Source organism: Podarcis bocagei (genome assembly GCF_964188305.1).
Source record: "Podarcis bocagei genome assembly, chromosome: 12".
NCBI lineage: Eukaryota > Metazoa > Chordata > Lepidosauria > Squamata > Lacertidae > Podarcis > Podarcis bocagei.
The window spans coordinates 47,632,028-47,655,363 of NC_138137.1; the positions used below are offsets into that span (position 1 = coordinate 47,632,028).

A 23,336-nucleotide genomic window follows, 5' to 3' on the forward strand; every position below is an offset into this window, starting at 1 on the left:
GACATCACAGAGGAAAAGAGCACAGTCAAAGCATCCTCTGTATTGATCGGGAGCTCTCCATGGTCCTTGAAGGCCTGTCCCTGGTACCTATGCCTACTATCTGAATTTCTGTTGGAGAACATCCTCTATGACAGGGGTCAGCAAACTCTTCCAGCAGGGGGCCAGTACACTGTCCCTCAGACCATGGGGGGGGGGGGCAGACTATATTTTGAAGAAAAAAATATGAACAAATTCCTATGCCCCACAAATAATCCAGAGATACATTTTAAATAAAAGCACACATTCTACTCATGTAAAAACATCAGGCAGGCCCCACAAATAACCCAGAGATGCATTTTAAACAAAAGGACACATTCTACTCATGTAAAAACATGCTGGTTCCTGGACCGTCCGTGGGCCGGATTTAGAAGGCGACTGGGCCGGTTCCGGCCCCCGGGCCTTAGTTTGCCTACCCATGCTCTATGACTTGCTGAAAAACAGCAAGTTCTGTGAACAAATACTTTCCTTATTTTGGCCAAGGTCTCTATTGATAAGTGTCATTTAAAGGTCTAATCCTAAACTGTAAATTTAAGATTTGGTAAATTTGTAAAGCCAAGACTGTGCTAGACCTAAAGAAACCAGCATCCCTCCTCATCTTGCAGATTTACAAATGATAACTTTACTCTGCTTGACATAGACTGAAGAGTTATCACTCATTGACTATGGTTTTCCAACTAGCTGGCAAATGGTCTGACTTATAATATATTGAACTGGCCTACATTATTCCAGTTTGCAAATTACTATGTGGAGAGAGCTTTAATTAAGGCAGAGAGCTTTAAAAACTTGGAAATGAAGCTGATCAACAAGTCTTTTAAAATGTTAATTCTAATTTCTATTGAGTCTCAAAATCAAGATGTATTGTGCAATTTTGTGTGTGTGTGAAGTTCAAACTCTGGGGCATTATCACCTGGTGGTCAGGTTCTAGTTGGTAGTTCTCACTTTTTTTTATAAAGAACAATCGGGGGAGCATTTTGTAATTGTACAGTACTATGGGCTTTGGAAAAGCAGGACATCTGTGGAAGAAAAGCAGGGTTTTCTCAATTGTTTCCCAACATGCTCAACAAATGAACAAGTTATTTATACTGCCTGTGTCAGGAAATAGGCAATTAATGGACTAGAAATTCTTTCTCAGATATAATTAAAAATTGGGTAGATGAAGAAACCAAGGAAAGGTTTGCCTTCTCTAGAAATGTCTTTTCTTAAAAAATAAAAATTTTATTGGGTTTTTGATAATTTTATACATATAAAGCATAACCATTTCAAAAATTAAAATACAAGGTTCTTTTGAACCTTCGTACCTCCTTCCTTCCCTCCATGGGTTCCATGTTTAAGTTTAAATCTGCTGCATCTTTTACCATTTTCCATCTATTATATAACCATAATTACCATAAACAATTCCACATTACAAGTGTCATTACATACCTGCCAAAGATTTTAACTGTCTACAGTGGTCTTCTAAATAAATTACAAATTTACCCCAGTCTTTAGAAAATACTTGACCTTCCTGGTTTCAGATCTGCCCCGTCAGTTTCGCCATCTCCGCATACTCCATCAGTTTCATCTGCCATTCTTCTTTTGTTGGTATTCCTGCTTCCTTCCATCTCTGGGCTAGTAGCATTCTCACTGCCGTTGTTGCATACATAAAGTCTTTTATCTTCTCTTGGTAACTCTCCACCTATTGTCTTCTCTAGAAATGTCAACCTGATCACACTTATTTGAAAGGGACGGGAAAGAACTCCACTGTGTTTTAAAGCTCCTTGTAAATTGTGCAGTGCAGGCCAGAAACTTCATAAAACATCTCTTGCTTTTTTGTTGTTCCATGGAAAACTCAAAAAAGCAGCAAATGCAGGCAATAATTTAGACTGATCCTATGTCCAACTCCACACTGCAAAACGTGTCTTTGTTGGCTTCAGGCGTTCTCTCAAGAATTAAAAAAAGCCACCTGTTTAACACATGGCTACAAGTTTTGGCTTAAATATTTGAACCATCAATCTGCTGCATTCATCTTGATGTTCCTACGATCTGGGGGAATTCCAGATCACATCCATATTGCTGTAATGCATATATGTATTGGGATGCATAAGTAAAAAGAATCATAGAATAGTAGAGTTGTAACATATCCCAAGTGTTATCTAGTCCAGTGTTTCCCAACCGGTGTTCCGCGGCACACTAGTGTGCCGTGAGACGTTGCCTCGTGTGCCGCGAGATGTTGCCTGGAGGGAGACGGGCGAGTCGGGCGGCGAGAGGCGGGGCGGCGGCGGCGAGGAGAGGCCGCGCCTCCTGCTGCTGCCTGGCGCTCCTCCTCGCAGCCGGCAGCGCTGCCTGGGCGCCTCCGCACGACTCTGCCTCGCTGGGTTTGGTCTCCCAGCAGAGACGGGTCACACGCGCACCTCCCTCCCTCCCTCAGCCTGCGCGGAGGGAGAGCCAGAGAGAGGCATCGCTCCTGCGCGGCGGGAGAGGGAGCAGCCGGAGCGATGCCCCAAACGAACGCATGGGACCGGAGGGGAAATCCTCTCCGAGGAGGATTGAGCGCAGCTGAGAGAAGCCTTTCGAGGAGCTGCCGTGTCCCCTGGAAACCCCCTTCCCAGCTCTGCCTGCCTGCCTGCCGTGGGGCTCGTATCGCCCTTTAAAGGGCGCGGGAAACTAGAAATGTGGGGACTTTGGATTTTCCTCAGGCTGAATTCCGAGCCTTTTCACAATCTGGTGGCGGGAGAGAGGGGAATCAGCTGCGAGGGAGGAAATAAAAGGAGCTGCTCGCCTTTCCTATGGCCAGGCTACACAGCTGCTGTTTGCAGCCCCGTCTGAACGCCGCCTCGCCAACCCCGTCAATGGTTTCTTAGGCACCCCCCTCCCTCCAAACCTGCTTCGCCCTGGGACGTGCCTATAACTATAACTCGTGGTTCTGATGTCCCAACGCTCCCACGGGGCACATTTCATTCAGGCGGAGGAGGGGGTCGTTGGCTAACGGCCAACAGGCAGAAAGGACTGTCCAACAATGCGATTATCCACACACACGCATCTGATCCATGGATTAACATCAAAATCCTTGCATTAAAGCTCACTGCTAAGGAACCAGTGGGTCATTAGGCTTTCAGATGCACTTTGAACAAAGAGATGTTCAAAGGGAAAGCTGCTTTTAATAACGCTGCTTTTGCAGGTACTATTGGTCTGGGTCTCATCCAGCATCTTTTCAGTACACCCAGTTAGGATTCAGCAGTCCAGTTGTACACTCTTGGGTATTCAGCATTAGCTTAAGGCGTGCAATAATCACATGCCCACTTTTGCAGCATCTTCATAGCATCCCAAGTCACTCTTGGAATGCTCTCTTTATCATACCCTCCAAGTGTTTACTTGTGTAACACACCCTACCATATCTTGCAGAGAAGCACTTCAGAGAGGGCCAAAACCCCCCACACTTGGTGCCATTTTCATCTACACATGCAGCAGAGTAAGTTGACCCAGAATAGTACCAATTCAGATGGCAGATGGGAGAATGACAGTGCTGAATGCTTTCCCATGTAGAACAGTCCCTGCAAATAAAAACGTAGCATATTTGGAAGAAGGATGCTAGCCTAACCATTACCTTCTATGCTGTTACTATTTTATTTTTTTTACATAAGTAAAAAGTGACCTTTCCCCATCTGGCATGGTGGTGTGCCTCGAGATTTTTTTCATGAAACAAGTGTGCCTTTGCCCAAAAAAGGTTGGGAAACACTGATCTAGTCCAACCCCCTGCAATGAAGGAATCTCAACTAAAGCATCCTTGACAGATCACCATCCAACCTCTGATTAAAATTTCCGCCCTCCCTTCCCAACAGGTGGGCGGGGTGTGCAACACCGAGCGGGCTTGCCTGGTCCGGTGCTTCTGTATTCAGAACCAGGAAGGAATTTCCTCTGCATTGGCAGGTTTTGCCTTCCCCGTAGCATTTTGTCACAACTTTGGCGGTTTTTAGTCCTTGGCAAGGTATCCTTTAGTCTACCTTTGAGTTGGTGGGGGAAAGGCATTTGATGCACCCTCACGCGGCAGCGTTTGCAGGGCCCGTTAAAAGGTTGGTTGTGGGAGTCCCTGGCCCTAGAGTGGCAGCATGTAGGTCAAACTCCCGGCTGAGATAAGGTGGGAGGGCACGCTGTGTAAGTTTGTGCTTTACAGTCCCCTCCCACTGCACCACATTGCCCTGCACATCCTCAGTCCCGGACAGGCTGAGAGGGTTACGTGCCAACGCCTATGCCAAATTTCCCACATTCTGAAGTTAAATAAAGTTGTGACCAATTTGAACCCATACTTTGGTCTCTGGTCTCATTCTCTGGTGGGGAGGTAGGCTCCATGAACGGGGTTCAGCGCGTGTGCTCGCAAACCTCCAAGAAGGAGAGTCCACCACATACCAAAGGAGACTGTTCCGCTGTCAAACAGTTCTTACTGTCAGAAAGTTTTTTCAGTCTTCTCTTTTCCAGAGTAAACATTCACAGCTCCTTCAACCATTCTTCATACGGCTTGGTTTCCAGACCCTTCATCATCTTTGTTGCCCTCCTGGCCACAGTCAAATCCAGCCTACGTTAGACAAGATATTCAGTTTGGAAGATAATTTATTTTTAAAAGCTTAGGTCAGAATTATCTCCCTTAACTGCAGATGGTTACAAGGAGCTGGCTGACTCTAAAAAAAATGTTGGGGATGCAATATGAGAAAATAATCAATTTTAAAGGTTGCAAGGTAAGATTAAGTGAACAGAGATACTGTAAAAATACTTTGCTAACTATCACTCTGGCTGTGGGGCAAGTAGGGCCTTGCTTTTTCAATACTTTCAGATCTGATGGGCTCTGCTTGCATTACTACAGGAATGTGGTATCTTTGAGAGATAGGGCAACTTTTGAAAGGCTCATTCTAAATCCAATTATCAGGCAAAAGATTATATACATAAAAGATTATATATGTGGCTTTAATAGAATTCAAAATAAAGATGCAGTTGTATTTGGAAAAAAGAGAGCTGGGTATTGATTATTATTTTTTTTAACAATGCCTGATTTTGGTTAGGAATAGTGCTCAGAGAATAACATGGTGTGTGAACTTTGAAGAAAACTATTGCAATTCATACTATAACTGGCTCCTTATGCCCTCTAGCTTAAAAAAAATCTACAAGATTGTCAGGGAACTGCCATCAGTACTGGAGGGGGAGAGCAAAAGCCAGAGGGATTCCAGAGGGCGTCCAGGGATCGGGAGGAGCAGCCCATCTTCTGGGGAAGAGAATCAGCGTAGCACCAGTGGAGAAGGGGGGCAGATGGGGGAAGCGGCGAGGCGGTCTCATGACTCCTTGCCTGGGACCAGCGGGGAGAGTAGGGGTCCTCCGTTCCCCACGCCCTCCCTGCGCAGAAGGCTTCCACGCAGAGAGGGTAGGCGGAGACTAGGCGTCAAAGAACTTCTTTGCTGGAAGAAATTTAAGAAACGCCCACTGACGGATGATTGAGTCAGCCACAGGTGAGTGGCTGTCCGGACAGAAAAAGGTTCACTTTGGCAACACAGCCAGGTGTTTGCACCCAGCCGGGGAGATAGGTACCTGCTTAAGCACGAGCAACCCCTAGACCCATTACAAAGATGAAGCATGATAAATGCAGGTACTGGGGAAATTTAGCAGATTTGTTGTGTACGTTCTGGAGCTGAGCAAAAATTATGCAGTAGCAGTTTTCCATTTTTAGCAAATACTGGAAGGCATTAAAAAAGGTAAATACTGGAAGGCATTATATGTATCCTAAACCAGCAGAACTTCTGCTGAACTTAGTTGAATGCGCCCTTGAAATTGCAGAAGGTAAGGATTTAGACATGATTATTAACTAGAAGCAGCATGGTTTCTCAGCTTGGAATAAAGATAAGACTCTCTGTTAGGTTATTTAATTACAGTATTCTTCGGGCATGCAAATCGCATCTTGTGAGGGAGTATGTGCTAAGCTTGGTTGCTTCTGTTCGCCTGGCTCCCCCAAGTTAGACAGTGAATATCTGAAGCAGGAGCCTCAGATTCCAGGGTACTACCGTATTTTTCGCTCCATAGGACGCTCCTGACCAAAAGACGCACCAAGTTTTTAGAGCAGGAAAACAAGAAAAAAAATCTGACTCAAATTTTGTACTAAACTATTTAAAACAGCAAAGTGTGTGGCTCCTGTCCACTTTGCTGCTTTAAAGTGAGCCATGGTATATAATGATGAGAATGGAAAAAGGACGCATTCCATTATAATGTAGCTGTTTTCATTATCACTGGGAAGTCAGTATTGGCAGCAGTCACAAAAACTAAAATTTGAGCATTTTACTGTTATTAATCAAGAATATTAATAGTCAGGGAGAGAAACCAGGGCTGTGCAAATGAGAAGTGCTTGGAGTATGGAGGAACAGCAAAAAGATGATGATGATGATGATGATGATGATGATGATAATAATAATTAATAATAATTTATTATTTATACCCCGCCCATCTGGCTGGGCCTCCCCAGCCACTCTGGGCGGCTTCCAAAAGAATATTAAAATACTGTGAAGCTAAAGATCAAATGATTGTGCTCCAGTTCCTAAATCTCTGAAGTTTTCTCAAAACAGGCATGGTTGTTTTGAAAGGAAGATTCAAAATGGAGTGACTGAGCAAAGAACAGAGGAGGAAAAGAGGGAAGATAAATAGCTTCCATTCAATACCAAGAGAACACAATGTTTTTGGTTAAGTATAGGTGGACTGTACTTGTAAGAATTTGTATAATGAATTATAGAGTTGGAGTGGAATATCAGAGCCTCTTTTCAGCAGTAAAGATTAGCTACTAGGAACATGGTCCACACACACAGGATGTCTGGTTATAGCTGTGCAGTTTAAACTGTTCCTGAGCCAGATACCTGCTCAGTTTTAGCTGAAATTACTATTACTGGTTTGTAGAGATGCTTTGCATGTATTTATGACTATTTCCCCAAAACTGCTACTTGAAGAAATCCCCAAACTTACTATTTGTAAACTTCAAATGGAGCTCAGAATCCAGTTAGGCAATCCTTTGCAGTTGAATTAGGAGGCACTGAGAGACAGCAATTTGCTGCTCCCCACCCCCACCCTCCACCCCAGGAGCACACAACCTTCCCTCTGCTTGCAAACCTTGCACGGACTTCAGGGGAAAGCAAATCTGTAGGCAGAGCAGTGTAGCTCCCCACCCCCACCCCCAAAAAGCACCCCAGCAGCACACAATCTTCCCTCTGCTTGCAAACCTTGTCGGGACTTCAGGGGAAAGCAAAGGCTGTAGGCAGAGCAGTGTGGCTCCTCCCCCCACCCCCAAAAAGCACCCCAGCAGCACACAGCCTTCCCTCTGCTTGCAAACCTTGCAAACCTTGTCGGGACTTCAGGGGAAAGCAAAGGCTGTAGGCAGAGCAGTGTAGCTCCCCACCCCCCAAAAGCACCCCAGCAGCACACAGCCTTCCCTCTGCTTGCAAACCTTGCAAACCTTGTCGGGACTTCAGGGGAAAGCAGAGGCTGCCGGTAGAGCCGCGTGGCTCCTCCCCCCACCCCCAAAGAGCAGCCCGGGAGCGCACAGCCTTCCTGCTGCTTGCAAACCTTGTCGGGACTTCGGGGAAAGCAGAGGCTGCCGGCAGAGCACCGTGGCTCCTCCCCCCACCCCCAAAGAGCAGCCCAGGAGCACAGGACAACAGCGATTTGGCTCCAGGGAACACACATTCGCTCCATAAGACGCACAGACTTTTTCCCTTGCTTTTTAGGAGGGAAAAAGTGCGTCCTATGGAGCGAAAAATACGGTAAATCACACAGGAAGTCCATAGACCTGCAGGAGGCTCCCCCACTTCAGATGTCTCTGTTGACAAATGAGCTTAACTCTTCGTCTTTTGGAATGGCAAGGTTATAATTTGTGTATAATTAGGATAGAAAACAGAGGAAGATGGAAAGGAATTGCTGAAACAATTAATAGAAGTGGAATACAAAAAGGGAGGTGTGAGGAGGTCGTGGAAATTAGTGAAAGAAAGATAAGATATTGAAATTGGATTGTATTTTAAATGGTTTTTGTTTTGTTTTGTTAGTTGTATGTTAGTGTTTTGTAGTGTGTGTTTTTGTATTGTATTGTGGTTTTTTGTAGTGTTGTGTTCAATTTGTTGGAAACTAATAAATATTATATATATATATATATAAATATAATATTTGTGTATTCGGAAGACAGGTGTCCTACCTTTCAGTTACAAGAGAATATATATGTTAAAATTAAATAATATCAACAAAAAAAACGCAAAAGGACTTTGGTTACCGTCACTATTGATTGCTTTGCTCTTTCCCCCACTAAGAATCTTGGCAGATTGGATGCCTGTCTTTCGGTCTAACCGTATACTGTATTTCAATTTCAATTTTTAAAAACAACACAAAGGGAGCTTGAACATTTTAAGCAGCAACTGAAAAATGCACACCTGATAAGATTATAACATAGTCGCTGTGCCGAAGAACACACCAGTCACAGTAAAGTCAGCACACCTAGCTAATCCTTCTTGTGTGCATGGGGCACATTCTATGAATGCCCAAGAGTTTCTTATTACATCTCTATTTTTGAAGCAGCATCCGCCATATTGAGTAATGTTCCATACAGACTCAAGCAGGTACCCGGTGTAGAGCAGTGGGTCTCCAGCTGTTTTTGGACTACAGCTCCCATCATCTCTAGATAGCAGAACCAGTGGTCAGGGATGGTGGGAATTGCAGTCCAAAATAGTGGGAGCTCCCAATGTTGTTCGACTATAACTCCCATCAGCCCCAGCCAGTATGGCCAATGATAAGAAATGATGGGAGTTGTTTCCCCACCAGTCCAGAGCACAGAATAGACCTCCATCCTTTTGGCTAGATGTCCAGTTATACTTTCCGCAATGTGGCATGTAGGTCCCCTTCTCCTCCCGTTGTGCTCTTCACTATTCCACACTCCCCTTGCATCGTTTGTGGGTGTTTATCTGAGCTGTTTATAGTGGAGGATGAAAGATTTGAAACTGGACTTGTTTATTTAGCAATTATTATGGAAAGTTGTTGCATGGAAACTGTAAACACGGGCATGCATTCATCTTAGGAGTTTGGCAAAGAACAAGTGCACGTCTGCTTCTGGGTCAGCAGAAGTAAGGGTTAAAAAGAAGAAGACTTTTTTCAATGAAAAAGAAAAAAAACAGGACTGCACAATCCCACAAATGTGGAAACGAGGGGCAGGCAAACTCAAAAACATTGGTTCATGTTTTTAAAAAGTAAGCAAGCGCTCCTCTTTTTTTAAAAAAAAGTATTTGGCAAAACGTTTCTTTAGTATTTCAGAATACTCAAATACCGTATTTTTTGCTCTATAAGACTCACTTTTTCCCTCCTAAAAAGTAAGGGGAAATGTGTGTGTGTCTTATGGAGCGAATGCAGGCTGCACAGCTATCCAGAAGCCAGAAGAGCAAGAGGGATTGCTGCTTTCACTGCGCAGCGATCTCTCTTGCTGTTCTGGCTTCTGAGATTCAGAATATTATTTCCCTTGTTTTCCTCCTCCAAAAACTAGGTGCGTCTTGTGGTCTGGTGTGTCTTATAGAGCGAAAAATATGGCAATTTACTAAAAGAAAGCTTTTAAAAAACAAATAAAAAACCCACCAAATTAGCAATTCACACCCATCTCCTCTATTGGTTCCCTGCACCCCCTTCCCTACCTAAAAAGGAAAATAAAAATAACCTTTTGTTCTTGAGGCAGGGGTGGGGGCTACAGGCAGTGGGCTAGTCTCAATGTAGCAGAGGTAGAAAACAGGATGCTGTTGGACTGCCACTGCTGGGGCTATCAGAGAGAGAGTAAGTATCAGTCAGGTACCCTCCTCCATCATGCAGTCCCATGACTTGTCGAATTACTATCTGCTGAACTTTGTATCCAAGAACCTGTGATGTTGTATCTGATAACCTCACTGCCTGATATATCCCCCCTCCTCCCTCCCAATACATTTTCCTTTTGTGCTGTGCTTTTATATTGTAAGCCTGAGAGAAGGGACTGTCTTATTTCTGATCTTTGTAATCTTGCAAGAGTAAAAGAAAGAAAGAAAGAGGAGCATTTAAAGTTTTTTTAAAAAGTTTTAAAGAAATGAATACAGTGGTACCTCGGGTTAAGTACTTAATTCATTCCGGAGGTCTGTACTTAACCTGAAACTGTTCTTAACCTGAAGCACCACTTTAGCTAATGGGGCCTCTTGCTGCCGCCATGCCACCGGAGCACGATTTCTGTTCTCATTCTGAAGCAAATTTCTTAACCTGAAGCATTATTTCTGGGTTAGTGGAGTCTGTAACCTGAAGCGTATGTAACCTGAAGCGTATGTAACCCGAGGTACCACTGTAAAATAGAAGCCAGCTATCCCAACTTAGACAACATCATAAAGTTGAAACAAAACGATTCCCCTTCCTACTTTCTTTTTTTTGCCTTGTCTGCTTAATGCACAGGATGAAGTGAAAATTTTCAGATTAAAGCCATTTAAACAAAGAGGCAGCATGGTGATATCAGCCAACAACTGTCTTGGCTCCACAGCAAAGAACACTCTTCAACCTGTTGCCAGAAGAGTAGACACGCACACACACATATATCCTGGCTGCCTCCATCTCCCAAACGAAAAGACTTGACTTCCTTTTCCATTCTCTTTAATAGACTAATAAATCATGTTGTTTAAGTGAAGCTTCCCATTAACGCAGAAGTCAAGTGTATTGCTGCAATATGGACATCAGATTGACCCGGATTACTTGTTCTATAAAGAACGATATATCACTCAGCTCAGCTGCTTTGCAGCTAAAGGCATCAGCAGACGTGTGACCTTATGACTCCATCAACTATTCACATATTTATTTTCATGCACCACCTTTCATAGATTAGGCTTTGTGGCTAATGTTTCACTGGATGCAGAGTGGTGGCTGATCAAATTGAGGCAAGAAACTGAACCGGATCAATATCGCCAAACTCTAGAAGCCAAACTGTGTTGATTGTAATCAATGTCTTCAAATTTGGGGCAGATGAGAGAAAATTGTTAAGGGCTGCAAATATTGTAAGGGGCCCCTGACCACTAGCTCCAGTCGTGACCGACTTTGGGGTTGCGGCGTTCATAGGCCGAGGGAGCCAGCGTTTGTCCACAGACAGCTTCCGGGTCATGTGGCCAGCATGACTAAGCCGCTTCTGGTGAACCAGAGCAGTGCACAGAAACACTGTTTACCTTCCCGCCGGAGTGGTACCTATTTATCTACTTGCACTTTGACGTGCTTTAGAACTGCTAGGTTGGCAGGAGCAGGGACCAAGCAACAGGAGCTCACCCCGTCGCGGGGATTCAAACCACTGACCTTCTGATCAGCAAGTCCTAGGCTCTGTGGTTAAACCCACAGCACCACCCGCATCCCACAAACATTGTAAAGGGTAGGTTAAATATTCAGAAAGAAGTAATGAGGTGAGCAAATGTTTCCCATCAGTGTGCGGGTGGGGGAACCAAGTGTACAGCTATTGACTACAGAGTTTTGAATGCTCTCCTAGACAGCTTCTCTGCGCAACCCGAGTGATATATTTGGTCTGCAAGCCAACCACTGAGGTGAGGAATCAGATGCCATTCAACGCCAACTTCCATTAGCTTCAAACAGCATGGCCAGTGGTCAGGGGTTATGGTAGCTGTAATCCAACAACATATGGAGGGCCACAGGTTCCCTCCCCCTGTAGGTTAGCCACAACCTTCCAGTATTTTCTTATTTTCTTAAAAGATCTGAAGTCAGAAATTTCACAGGTGAATCTTCTTGATAGGAGGAATCACCTGTTCAATATCATAGTAAAGGTAAAGGGACCCCTGGCCATTATGTCCAGTCATGGCCGACTCTGGGGTTGCGGCGCTCATCTCGCTTTATTGGCCGAGGTCATGTGGCCAGCATGACTAAGCTGCTTCTGGCAAACCAGAGCAGCGCACGGAAACGCCGTTTACCTGCTCGCTGGAGCGGTACCTATTTATCTACTTGCACTTAGATGTGCTTTCGAACTGCTAGGTTGGCAGGAGCAGGGACCGAGCAACGGGAGCTCACCCCGTCACGGGGATTCGAACAGCCAACCTTCTGATCAGCAAGTCCTAGGCTCTTTGGTTTAACCCACAGCACCACCCGCGTCCCCTCCTTCAATATCATATTGTTTCTGAAATCTTAAAGGGGCAGATGAGACATGGAGACCGGGTCTACTATTTGTGTATGTTTTCCATCTTAGGGTTCTAAGCTCCTGTTCCCTTAAGAACTTTCCAGCAGGCAGAACTTCCACAGGCACAGTATTTCCCACACTAGAGTACACAAAACGAGCCATCTGCCTTCCATCTCTCTCTCTCACGCAGCTATCAAAAGGCACTGGCGTTTAGCAACTGCACTTGGATCAATGGGCAAAGATTCTAAACACTGGATTATCTAGGTCAGATTTTTATTTATAACATTTCCCCACCCCCTTGAAAAGGGAAACAGAGGAACACCACTGCAAAAGAAGGAACCAAAGAGAGAAAAAGGAAACAGGATAATGAGAGAAAGGGAACCCTGAACCTGCTCATGAAAGTTCATCATGTTCTAGATACGAGTACATTATTTAGAACATGAACAATGGTCAAGAACTTCATTGGCATTCATGATAGGGCTGTGCATAGACCCCTCTGCCCCATCCCGGGACCCCAATCTGGCTTTCCCAGTAACGCTGCCCCATGCTGCCCCAGGACCATACATCCAGCCCCAGGTCAGACCCCAGTTCGAGAGGAGGGTAATGTTTAGGATGTTTAAACTCTATTTAAATACACAGGTGGGGAGAGACTGTGTAAGTAGCAAGAAACACACGTTTCATAGTTCTTCGTTTTATAATACTGTGCACTGATTTAAGACCATTAGTATAGGAAAACAGTGCATAATAATAATAAATCAATAATGTACCAAGCATGTAACTGAGGTACTTTGTTTGTCCATTAGCTCAGTGATAGAGCATATATATTGTAGCAGCCTCATACGCAGCACTGTTTGGGAATTCTAACAAACCCAAAAATCAGTCTGGTTTGAAAGGTTCAGGCCACCATCTTGGTTTGAAATGGTGTCCGATTGTATCCAAGTGTAGACAAAAGCCTGCTCCTTGATCTACATGGAACCGCCAAGTAAAATAAAAACCGTCATGATATTTAAGAGATATCCCAATGCACAGTGATCAACGAAACAACTTTCAAAGATAACATAGTATCTGCTTCTATGGCCACAGGTAGTATGCCTCTGAATTCCAGCTGCTGTCAATCGCAGGTGGGGATAAAGTTGTTGCACCCAGGTGGGCTTCCCATGAACATCTGGTTGACTACTGCTGGACAAGATGGGCCATTGGCTTGATCTAGCAGAGCTCTTCTTATGCTCATACCCTGCTTCTTCATGCAGAAAACCCAGTGAAAGGACCTCGGTAAGCAGCCTTGAGAAAGCTCTCTGCTTGAGGCTTGAGCGGCTGTTGTCAATCAAACAGATAGTCCCAGGTTAGACGAACCAGTGAGCTGACAGTGTAAGTTAACTTCCTAAGAGTCCTATTTGATCACTTTTGCTTGCTTGCCTTCAGATTTGCTGTGCTCTGGGAAAGCACAGTCTGCTTGGGAAGAAAAACATATCTGGCGACACCTCTGCCGGCCAGCATGCCATAGATCGGCAGGATGCCTTGAAGGAATTGGCACTCTAGGCACATCACGGATCAAAGCAGGGACCTGATCAGAAATAGGTGCAGCCAGTCACATGTCTCATGCATTTCGCTGCATGCTCAAAGCACCCTGCAGCACAAGCAAAGCAGTCTGGAGAGGGAGGCAAATGAAATTACCTTCAGCGCACCATAAATCTGGAACAAGGCTGACGTCAGCACCAGGCATCTCTGGGCAACTGCTAGGGTCCCAAAGCCCTGGAAGGGTCTGCTATCAAGGCCTGTTCTGCCTCCCCGTTATTTATAATTTTACTTGTCATGAACTCCTAACATGCCTGTGGGGCATTGTGGAAGGTGAAAGGGATGGCGACTCAGAATTGCTCAGTGCACTTCCACCACAGCTAGGCAAGCTGTCAGAGTTCTCACTGTCTTCCATAGTCCACAGACACCAGAGGACACTGTTCTGAGAGACCCCTTTTCCTGAACCTGATTCTGATCTGGAATTCTCTCTGCACTCAATGTGCATTTCTCTTCTCGTCTCTCCAGCGCAAGGCCAGAAAAACGGTGTCATCTTTCATGACAAAGTAACTGGAGAAGGGGGTTGAGATCTACGCCAGACTTGTTGCCACATCCCACATTCCTCCTCTTTCTCCTCAAATACTTCCATTCCATTACTGACGTCTTTCAGTGCGAACTTGGACACTTAGCAAGAACAAAGGGAAGAAACAGAAATTATGCGCATACAGATACTTTCCAAATATTTGGATTCCTCCATAGCTTTTCTTATGTGGAGCTCACCACTGGTCAGACCTTCCAGGATAGCTTGTGAATTAGCTCCTTTTTGATCTTCCGAATGTAGTTTTTGACTTGAGAGTTATTTCCCCTATTTTGGGATGTGGCTAGATTTCTTGTCGTTAATGAGGATCCAACGCTGAAATCTGGCACATAGTGCAAATCTCCTGAGTGTATGGGTAGGGAACAAGCTTTTATACTCTCATGCCAGCCAGCCAATCTAGTTGCAATAAGCCAGCTCCAGTCAGCCAGCATTGGAAAAAGAGAATGAGGCTGCGTACCAGGGCTGGCCCTATCATGAGGCAGATGCTCAGTGGTGTGGAAGGGACAGAGCTGTGTGTGCCATATGGTGTGGCCTGCCTTGTACCTGCTACTCTAGCTTGCTTCCCTCAAGTGTAGTGGAAGATCCATTCCTTTCACTTGTATTGGAGTAAGATTAAACTAGCAGTCAAATTGGCTTGGGGAAGGGTGCCATCTTGCCCTTCGCTTCAGGCATCAAAATGTCTTGAGCTGGCCCTGCTGCAGACACACTGTACATTTAAAGCTCATGGCTTCCCCCCAAAGAATCCTGGGAACTGTAGTTTGCTCCCCACACAGCTGCAGTTCCCAGCACCCTTAACAAATCACAACTTTCAATGTGCTTTAGATGTACGGTGCAGCTGCCACAAATGGCGTCAAGAACATTGGCCCTCAGAAGTGAATGTCAAGTGATCTGTGCATTCTCATGGGCATTCAAAGAATCATAGAAATGTAGAGTTGGAATAGACCTCAAGGGTCATCTAGTTCAACCCCCTGAAATGGAGGGATCTCAGCTTAAGCATCCATAACAGAGGACATCCAACCTTTGCTTAAAAATCTTCAATGAAGGAGAGTCCACAACCTCCTGGGGAAGACAGTTCCACTGTCAAACAGCTCTTACTTTCAGAATTTTCTTGTTGTTGTTTAGTCGGAATCTCCTTTCTTGCAACTTGAAGCCACTGGTTTGAGTCCTACCCTCCAGAGCAGGAGAAAACAAGCTTGAGATATTTGAAGATGGCTATCATATCTCCTCTCAGTCTTCTCTTTTCCAGGCTAAGCATACCCACACCTTTCAACGATTCCTCATAAGGCTGGATTTCCAGACCCTCGACCATCTTGGTTGCCCTCCTTTGCACACGTTCCACCTTGTCAACATCCTTCTTAAACTGTGGTGCCCAGAATTGGCCATTGTGGTCTGACCAAGGTAGAATAGAATGGGACCATGATTTCCCTTGATCTGGACCCCATACTTCTTCACACTGTGCTTCAATACAATCATTAATTATACTCGTCATTCTTGTATCCAGTTCTCCAAGCTCCACAGAAGGACAGTACACAGTGGCAGACTTTGGGATTTCAGCAGCGCACCTTTGCAGTGCCAAAATTCGGCGCTTCCCTCTTCTCGCCTTCCATTGTTTGTCATTGTTGCAGGGCCCCCTGTGACGCCCTCTCAGCTCAGTGCCCAGTCGTGCTCCCCTAAATCCACTTCAGGCCTGTCATCCCATTTGACCTCTTCAACAACCACCCTTTTCTTGCGAGGAATCCTATTTGGAATAAGGGAATTTCCCTTAAAAAAAGGGAAACGTTGACAGCTATGACCCAGAGAGATGTAAGCTAGGCTGCAGAATGGAGAGAGAGTGTGTACCCCTCATACGTTTGAAGGGCGTAGCCATCAAATAAATAAATAAAAACAACTGACACATTGTGCGGCAGATAACTTGGCTCTGACCCCCCCAACACAAAACCTGCTCCCCTAAAATAAATCCCGGCTATGCCCATGGAAGCACCCCATAAGGAATCTCACAAACTGTAGTTTACTCCTCACAGAGCTACAATTCCCAGCTTTCTTAACAAACTACAGTTCCCAGCTGTTTTGGGGAGGGCGTTGTAGTCCAGTAAGTTACCTATCCCTGCCCCTAATCTTAAGAAGCCCAACCCCAGAATAAAAATGTAAAATGCATCACCTGTTGTATTTCTGCCTGACGCGCAGCACGCAAGCAGCAACTCCAGGGCGCCAATGGAAGAACCAGATCGGGGGGCGGGGGGAGAAGGAGGAGGAGGAGAGGCAGGAGAAAGCCGGAGGCGGAGAGGAGGAGTCCTGGGTGGGTGAACAGTAGCGCGCAGCCCAGCGTGCCGGGGAGCCAGTCTGGGCTGGGAGGCGGCGGAGGCAGGACCCGCAGTCCGGGCGACGAGGGACCGGGGACTCGTGCTGCCAGCGGGAGGCGCGGCGGGAGCTGCCCACGTGCGCGCCCGCGGAGTCAGCTGCGCGCCAGGAGACGGGAAGCGCCCGCTCGGCGACCTTATGTTTCTGCTGGGGGGTCTCTGCAGCTTCGGAAGCCCGCGACCCCCGGCCCCGGATAGCTGATCTTGCCCCTCCGGCACTTGGCTGGGATGAACTTGCCGGCTCTTCTCTTCTCGATCGGTTGGTGGACTTTGGGGCTGGTGAGTAACTCTGGGTTTGTTTGCTTTCCTGTGGAGTCCCCCCACCCCACCCCTCTCCTGGGTGCTGATATCATAAAGCGGGGTTAGTCTCTGAGCATGTGCAAAGTATCTTTCCCGCCGTTCATCGCTGAGCAGCCACAGGACGCGCGGGCTCTCACGGCGTCCCTTTATTTAAAAAGGGACACAGTGAATAATTTATCTTTTCTCTCCCTACCCTGCGTTCATAGGATCCCCTCCCTGGGTGACTGCTCTCTTTAGGCTATAGGTGGCCCTCTGTTCTCAAATCGATCCACTTGGATCTTTCACATCGCCAGTAGCAAAAGAGGAGCGTGGAGCAAATTCCATAAAATTGTGGGATGAAAGTGTGAGCTCGTTCCCAGTGCTGACTTAGCATGGGAGTCCCCACTGCAGGTGTGACTGGGTGGAAATGGGTCAGAAATGCTCAGCGGCACATGTGAAATATTCCTGGACTTAGGATATAACAGCATTGCTGCTTCACTCACTTAGGCAACAAAGTGTGTGGGACTCACTCACCCTCTCTAACCTCCCTGTTTGATAGGCTGGTAACTAATTTGTTGTAACGGATCTTAAGCCCAGTCGTGAAAGCGGGTGAATTTGCTTGGTGAACTCTTAAGCATTGTGGATTGTGAGGGGGCAATGAATTGTAGCGATAAATGCTTCACTGCAGATATGACAGGCAAAGCATGACTGAAAAGCAGATTCACTTTTGGATGGAGAGAGGAACCTAGTAAGAGCTCAATATTTCAGCATTATAGAAAGAGGAGCCAGACATCTTCCACCCACAACCGTGGCAGGACTATAAAGGATGAAGTACAGCATCACCCATAATTCCTCTGAGGTGTTCCCTGCCTCTGTAAACTTCTGGATCTTACCGTAATTCATTGAGAAAGATCAGGAGAAAGCAGACAGCATGAATTAGTCCCGTCACTGCTGTAAACAGAAGTACTCCTGATGGCGATGCCTCCAGTGCTATTCATGCAGTCGAACTAGCCTCCAGGCTAAATATTATGGTCTGCACCCTCAAGATAATTTTATGCAGATTGGTTTCCCCCTGCAACAAATGCCAAGCCTTTTCTCGTCAAAATCAAAATTATTAAGGAATGGCAAATATGTGAAGTCCCCCCCCCATTTTTTTCAATACAGTGGTACCTCGGGTTAAGTACTTAATTCGTTCTGGAGGTCCGTTCTTAATCTGAAACTGTTCTTAACCTGAAGCACCACTTTAGCTAATGGGGCCTCCTCCTGCTGCCGCGCTGCCGCTGCATGATTTCTGTTCTCATCCTGAAGCAAAGTTCTTAACCTGAGGTACTATTTCTGGGTTAGCGGAGTCTGTAACCTGAAGCGTATGTAACCCGAGGTACCACTGTAGACATTTATAGCTGGAGTGGAAATTCTAGCCTGTACTATTAGTAATTTTGAACATGAAGCTTGTGTGTAATCATGATAATTCTGGATCAAGTGCTCCAAAGTTCCAAAAAATACCGTCATAAAAAAGGCAGTCTTGATTTTGCCATTCCGTCTGGGAACCATATCTATGCCACCTTGTGTTTTGTGACAGAAGAAAAGCATGGGTGTAAGTGTAAGAACATACATAATAAATACTTGAGTTTTGACACTGCACATCAGGAAGCAGCTGCAGGTGGGTATCTTAATATTAGTGCAAGGAATGTGAGACTCACCTTGCAAAGCTTCTGGGACATACAGTCCAGTTCACACATCTCGTATACCAACACCCAGTATTGGACTTCAAACATTGTTGCCCCTAAAGCAAAAAGACATAACAATGCCTACTGGTTTTGATTAATTTTTTTTAATGATGCAGAGAAATGGAGGAAGAAAAAATATTCCCCTTTTGAACCTCCTGCTTTGTGGTACTTAATGGCAAAGCCACTTCATTAATGAATGGTCTTTCTGATCTTAGAAATGCTTTTGCACATCCTTTTCAAATTACTAGTCGGGAGGAAAACCCTTGGGGGCTGCTGCAGACATTATAGTTTGCATGCAGAAGTCAGTCTTATTACTTGGAAGTGTGTTGCAAGTGTGTGTTTTTTCCTCTTGAGCTTGTTGACCAGACATTGGCTAGTAAGGACAAAAAGAATAGTCATACAATTTTCTCTCCATTCTGTTTGGAGTCCCTTCTTTCCCCTACATCATCACCTCTTTCTTCCAAAGAGCTCAAGGTGGGATACGTTTATCCTCACAACAACCCTATGAGGGAAGCATAGAATTGTAGAGCTGGAATATGTGTGAATGCTGCTGAGAAGGACAGAAAGTGGTTTTTTAATCAACTTGTGGTCAGTTTAGGTTTTTTTATTGCATGCACTTACCACTTTAATAGAAACAGCCCTTTAAACTTCACCCATGGAAAACGTAAAAGGCATTCAGTACTCCTTAGAGGTTCTGAGACGTTTTCTTTGCAGACCTGAAAGAAAAGTTATTCTACACCCTCCTAGCCATGACTGCAGTGCTTTTCTGATTAGGAATTTTACCTTCCCCGCCCCAACATTTTGGCATGCATGCCTATGCTTGTGTTTATCAATAGGATTCACGTACAGTGGTACCTTGGGTTAAGTACTTAATTCGTTCCGGAGGTCTGTTCTTAACCTGAAACTGTTCTTAACCTGAAGCACCACTTTAGCTAATGGGGCCTCCAGCCGCCGCTGCGCTGCCAGAGCACGATTTCTGTTCTCATCCTGAAGCAAAGTTCTTAACCCGAGGTAATATTTCTGGGTTAGCGGAGTCTGTAACCTGAAGCGTATGTAACCACTGTATTCACAAATCCACACACTTTTCTTTTCACTGTTCAGTAAAATGAACAGTGTGTCAATAGAAAGCTTCAGATCGGTAGGATTTATTGAGTTTATCAATAGGATTCAAAGGTAAAGGGAATTTTTAAAGGGTCTTTTTTAAAAAAAATACAGGAATATATAGTATGCCCAAAGGAAGCTAATGTTTAAAAATGGATGGCTTCTTGTTTTAAGCTTTATAGAATCATAGAATCATAGAATCATAGAGTTGGAAGAGACCACAAGGGCCATCGAGTCCAACCCCCTGCCAAGCAGGAAACACCATCAGAGCACTCCTGACATATGGTTGTCAATCCTCTGCTTAAAGACCTCCAAAGAAGGAGACTCCACCACACTCCTTGGCAGCAAATTCCACTGTTGAACAGCTCTTACTGTCAGGAAGTTCTTCCTAATGTTTAGGTGGAATCTTCTTTCTTGTAGTTTGCATCCATTGCTCCGTGTCCGCTTCTCTGGAGCAGCAGAAAACAACCTTTCTCCCTCCTCTATGTGACATCCTTTTATATATTTGAACATGGCTATCATATATCTTCCTGTTTGCTCTTTTGGCTTCTTCTTGCCTCCTAGACTTCTGCTTTGCTCTTAACTTTCTTTTCAAATCCTTCCGATATCTCCCTCGCACTTTCTCCCCCAGGTGATCATTTGCACTCTGGAAAACATAGGGCAAACCCTGGATGAGGAGCTGTTTTGTGAACAGAAGCATGTGCTTGCAATCACAGGCATCATGCAGAAGAAGGGCAGCTCAGTGGCAGCACATCAGCTTTGCGTCCAGATTCAGCTCCCCAACATGTCTAGGTAGAACTGGGAATGACTTCTGTCTCAAACCAGGCTGCCACTCAGCATGGGCAATACTGAGCAAGATGGACCAGTCGTCTGACTCAGGAGACAGCAGCCTCCTGGGCAGTGGCGTAGCATGGGTTGTCAGCACCCGGGGCAAGGCAAGTAATTTGTGCCCCCTAACCCGTGGATTTGCGCCCCCTAAGCCTAACCCCCAGATGTTGCGCCCGGTGCGGCCGGGCCCCCCTGCACCCCCCACGCTACGCCACTGCTCCTGGGTACTTGCCAGAAATAAAGCAGTTTGCTGAGTGCTCCTGAAGAAGCAAGCCCATGTATATAATGTGTGAAGTGACCCAAAGCCCTTGTCTTAAGTTATGTGTAAAGGTAAAGGTAAAGGACCCCTGACAGTTAAGTCCAGTCATGAACGACTCTGGGGTTGCTGCGCTCATCTTGCTTTACTGGCCAAGGGAGCCGGCGTACAGCTTCTGGGTCACGTGGCCAGCATCACTAAGCTGCTTCTGGCGAAACCAGAGCAGCACACGGAAACGCCGTTTACCTTCCCGATGGAGCGGTACCTATTTATCTACTTGCACTTTGATGTGCTTTTGAACTGCTAGGTTGGCAGGAGCAGAGACAGAGCAACGGGAGCTCACCCCGTCGCGGGGATTTGAACCGCCAACCTTCCGATCAGCAAGCCCTAGGCTCAGTTGTTTAGACCACAGCACCACCCATGTCCCTAAGTGATATTATGTAGCTTGGCTTTTTAACTCCTCTATTTTCACATGTTCGCTTTCCCTTCTGTTTTATAATGAACATGTGGAGTTGCATTCTAGTGAGGTCATTGGTCCATTTAGCCTAGCATTCCTTATTCTGACTGGATCTTGGAATGCCATATGGGTGAATCATCCCTGTGAGTGCTCATCCCTCCATCAGTCCTCTGCAAAGGTTTATGCCACACATCACCTGTGTGTGTGTGTGTGTGTGTGTGTGTGTGTGTGTGTGAGATGCCCAGCGAAAAAAATGCAGGCAATGTTGTTACTCTGGCACAGCAGTTTTTCCACATTCCTGATTCCTGACTGTTTTATTGCAACATACTATAGGATCAAGTCTTCCAGGACTTGGAAGTAGTTAAGTGTGATTTATCCAACTGCTGTTTTGCCAGGCTAATCTTCTCTATATTGTTCCAATTTTAGTATATGTGCTGCCGAACTCAGCACTATCGAACTGCTGTTTAATTCGCACATCAGGTGGAATTGCATAAAAGGACCTTGCAGCAGCAGGGAACCACCTGTTATTAACCAAGCTTGGTAAATGATGCCAGTTAAAAATGTTGGATTGTTTCCAAATTGCTTATTTTCCCTATCCCTGAAAGGTGTTTTTTCTTTTTTACAATAGTGAACTATTAATGGCCGCAGTTCTTCCTATGCGATGGCTTGTAGAATGCCCATTTGTATTCCCTACTTTCCAAAATCACCTTTCCCCCCCTAAATGTGCATAAGGAAATAACTCCAGACTCCAAGCACGCAACACTGTGAATTCATTAGATCACTTGGTGCCTAAAGGCCTTTCATAAAGTGCATATGATTCAAACTGGCTTATTTGTTGGAAAATGAACGCTTTTGCACAATGCGGCACGCCTGGAATAAAGCGAGCAGGGGCATTGCACATCTTCTGCTATTTCCGCAGCTGATGTATATCTTTCAAACAGCACCCTGAGCTTCATCGCTAAATCACTGTTTAGAGAACATTTAAATCATGTGATTTAAAGATTAAAAAAAAGAATATTTTTAGACATTTGTTTAATCGACAAATGATAAACACTGAGAATTAAAGTTCACTAGTGGTACACAAAGCTGCATCTATGTTTCGTTTTGTGATTCTCATACGTAATCTTAATAAGAACCTGCAGGATCAGGCCAGTAATCCACCTACTCCAGGATCCTGTTCTCACAGTGGCCAGCCTCTGACTATGAATTTGTCTAATCCTCTTTTAAAGCCATCCACATGGCTGGCCATCGCTGCTTTCCGTGGGAACGAGTTCCATAGTTCATCTGCTGCATGAGAAAGAAATGTCTTTTATCTGCCCTGAATCTTCCAATCTCCATTGGATGCACACAAATTCTAGCCCCATGCAAGATGGAGAAAAACTATTCTCTGTACATTTTCAGTCCTAAAAGGAACTGGGCCACACATTAGAAAATTGTGATCCAAGAAAGATACTTGGAAAAGGAAACTAGCATTAGAAACCACTATTTTTTCATGGTTGCCATACTTTTTCCCCGGCACTGCACCTGTGCATAAATATAACAAGGCTTCTGTATTTAATGTTATGGCTGAAGCCCAAATTGTAGTTAATCTCAGTCTACACTGTTTAGAAGCAGGCTCCTTTCAATACATTATAGTTAAGACTAACCACTGTTTGTTGGGTTCAGATAATGGTGATGATGATGAATTTCATTTCTATACCACTTTATATCTCCAAGAAAAAATCTCAAACATGTCCACAGTCCTTGTGGCAATGTTGATGGAAGGGCAGGGAGGAAGAGTATGTGAGCTCAGGTAGAGGCTAGAATTGTTCTTGTCACAATAAACCATGGTTTGGCTGCATATTGTGGTACTTTAATGCAAGGGTCAGCAAGCTAAGGCCCATGGGCTGGAAGAGGCCGGTGGAGGTCATTTGACCGGCCCCCGAGCTGCCCCCGAACTGAGTTGCCCGTTCTCGTGCTGCGCTAAACCGTCGCATGGGGACTCACTTCCGTGGCACCAAAAATTGCGTCTGCGCAGACGCAGATCCTAAAAATCGCAGG

At 45.3% G+C, this 23,336-nt stretch overlaps 1 protein-coding gene and 1 long non-coding RNA gene across 2 annotated transcripts in view; both read left to right on the forward strand.

Moving 5' to 3' along the window:
- The window catches only part of LOC308569802, a 109,603-nt gene that overhangs the window by 25,714 nt on the left and 60,553 nt on the right, over nt 1–23,336 (forward strand). The gene's annotated exons all lie outside the window — the stretch shown is intronic.
- Nucleotides 16,645–23,336, forward strand: part of VIPR2 (vasoactive intestinal peptide receptor 2) — a 52,946-nt gene continuing 46,254 nt past the window's right edge. The window contains exon 1 of the mRNA XM_081163798.1: nt 16,645–16,927. Within this exon, the coding sequence (XP_081019924.1) occupies nt 16,877–16,927 (51 nt within the window). The 5' untranslated portion in view covers nt 16,645–16,876. The remainder of the gene's footprint in view (nt 16,928–23,336) is intronic.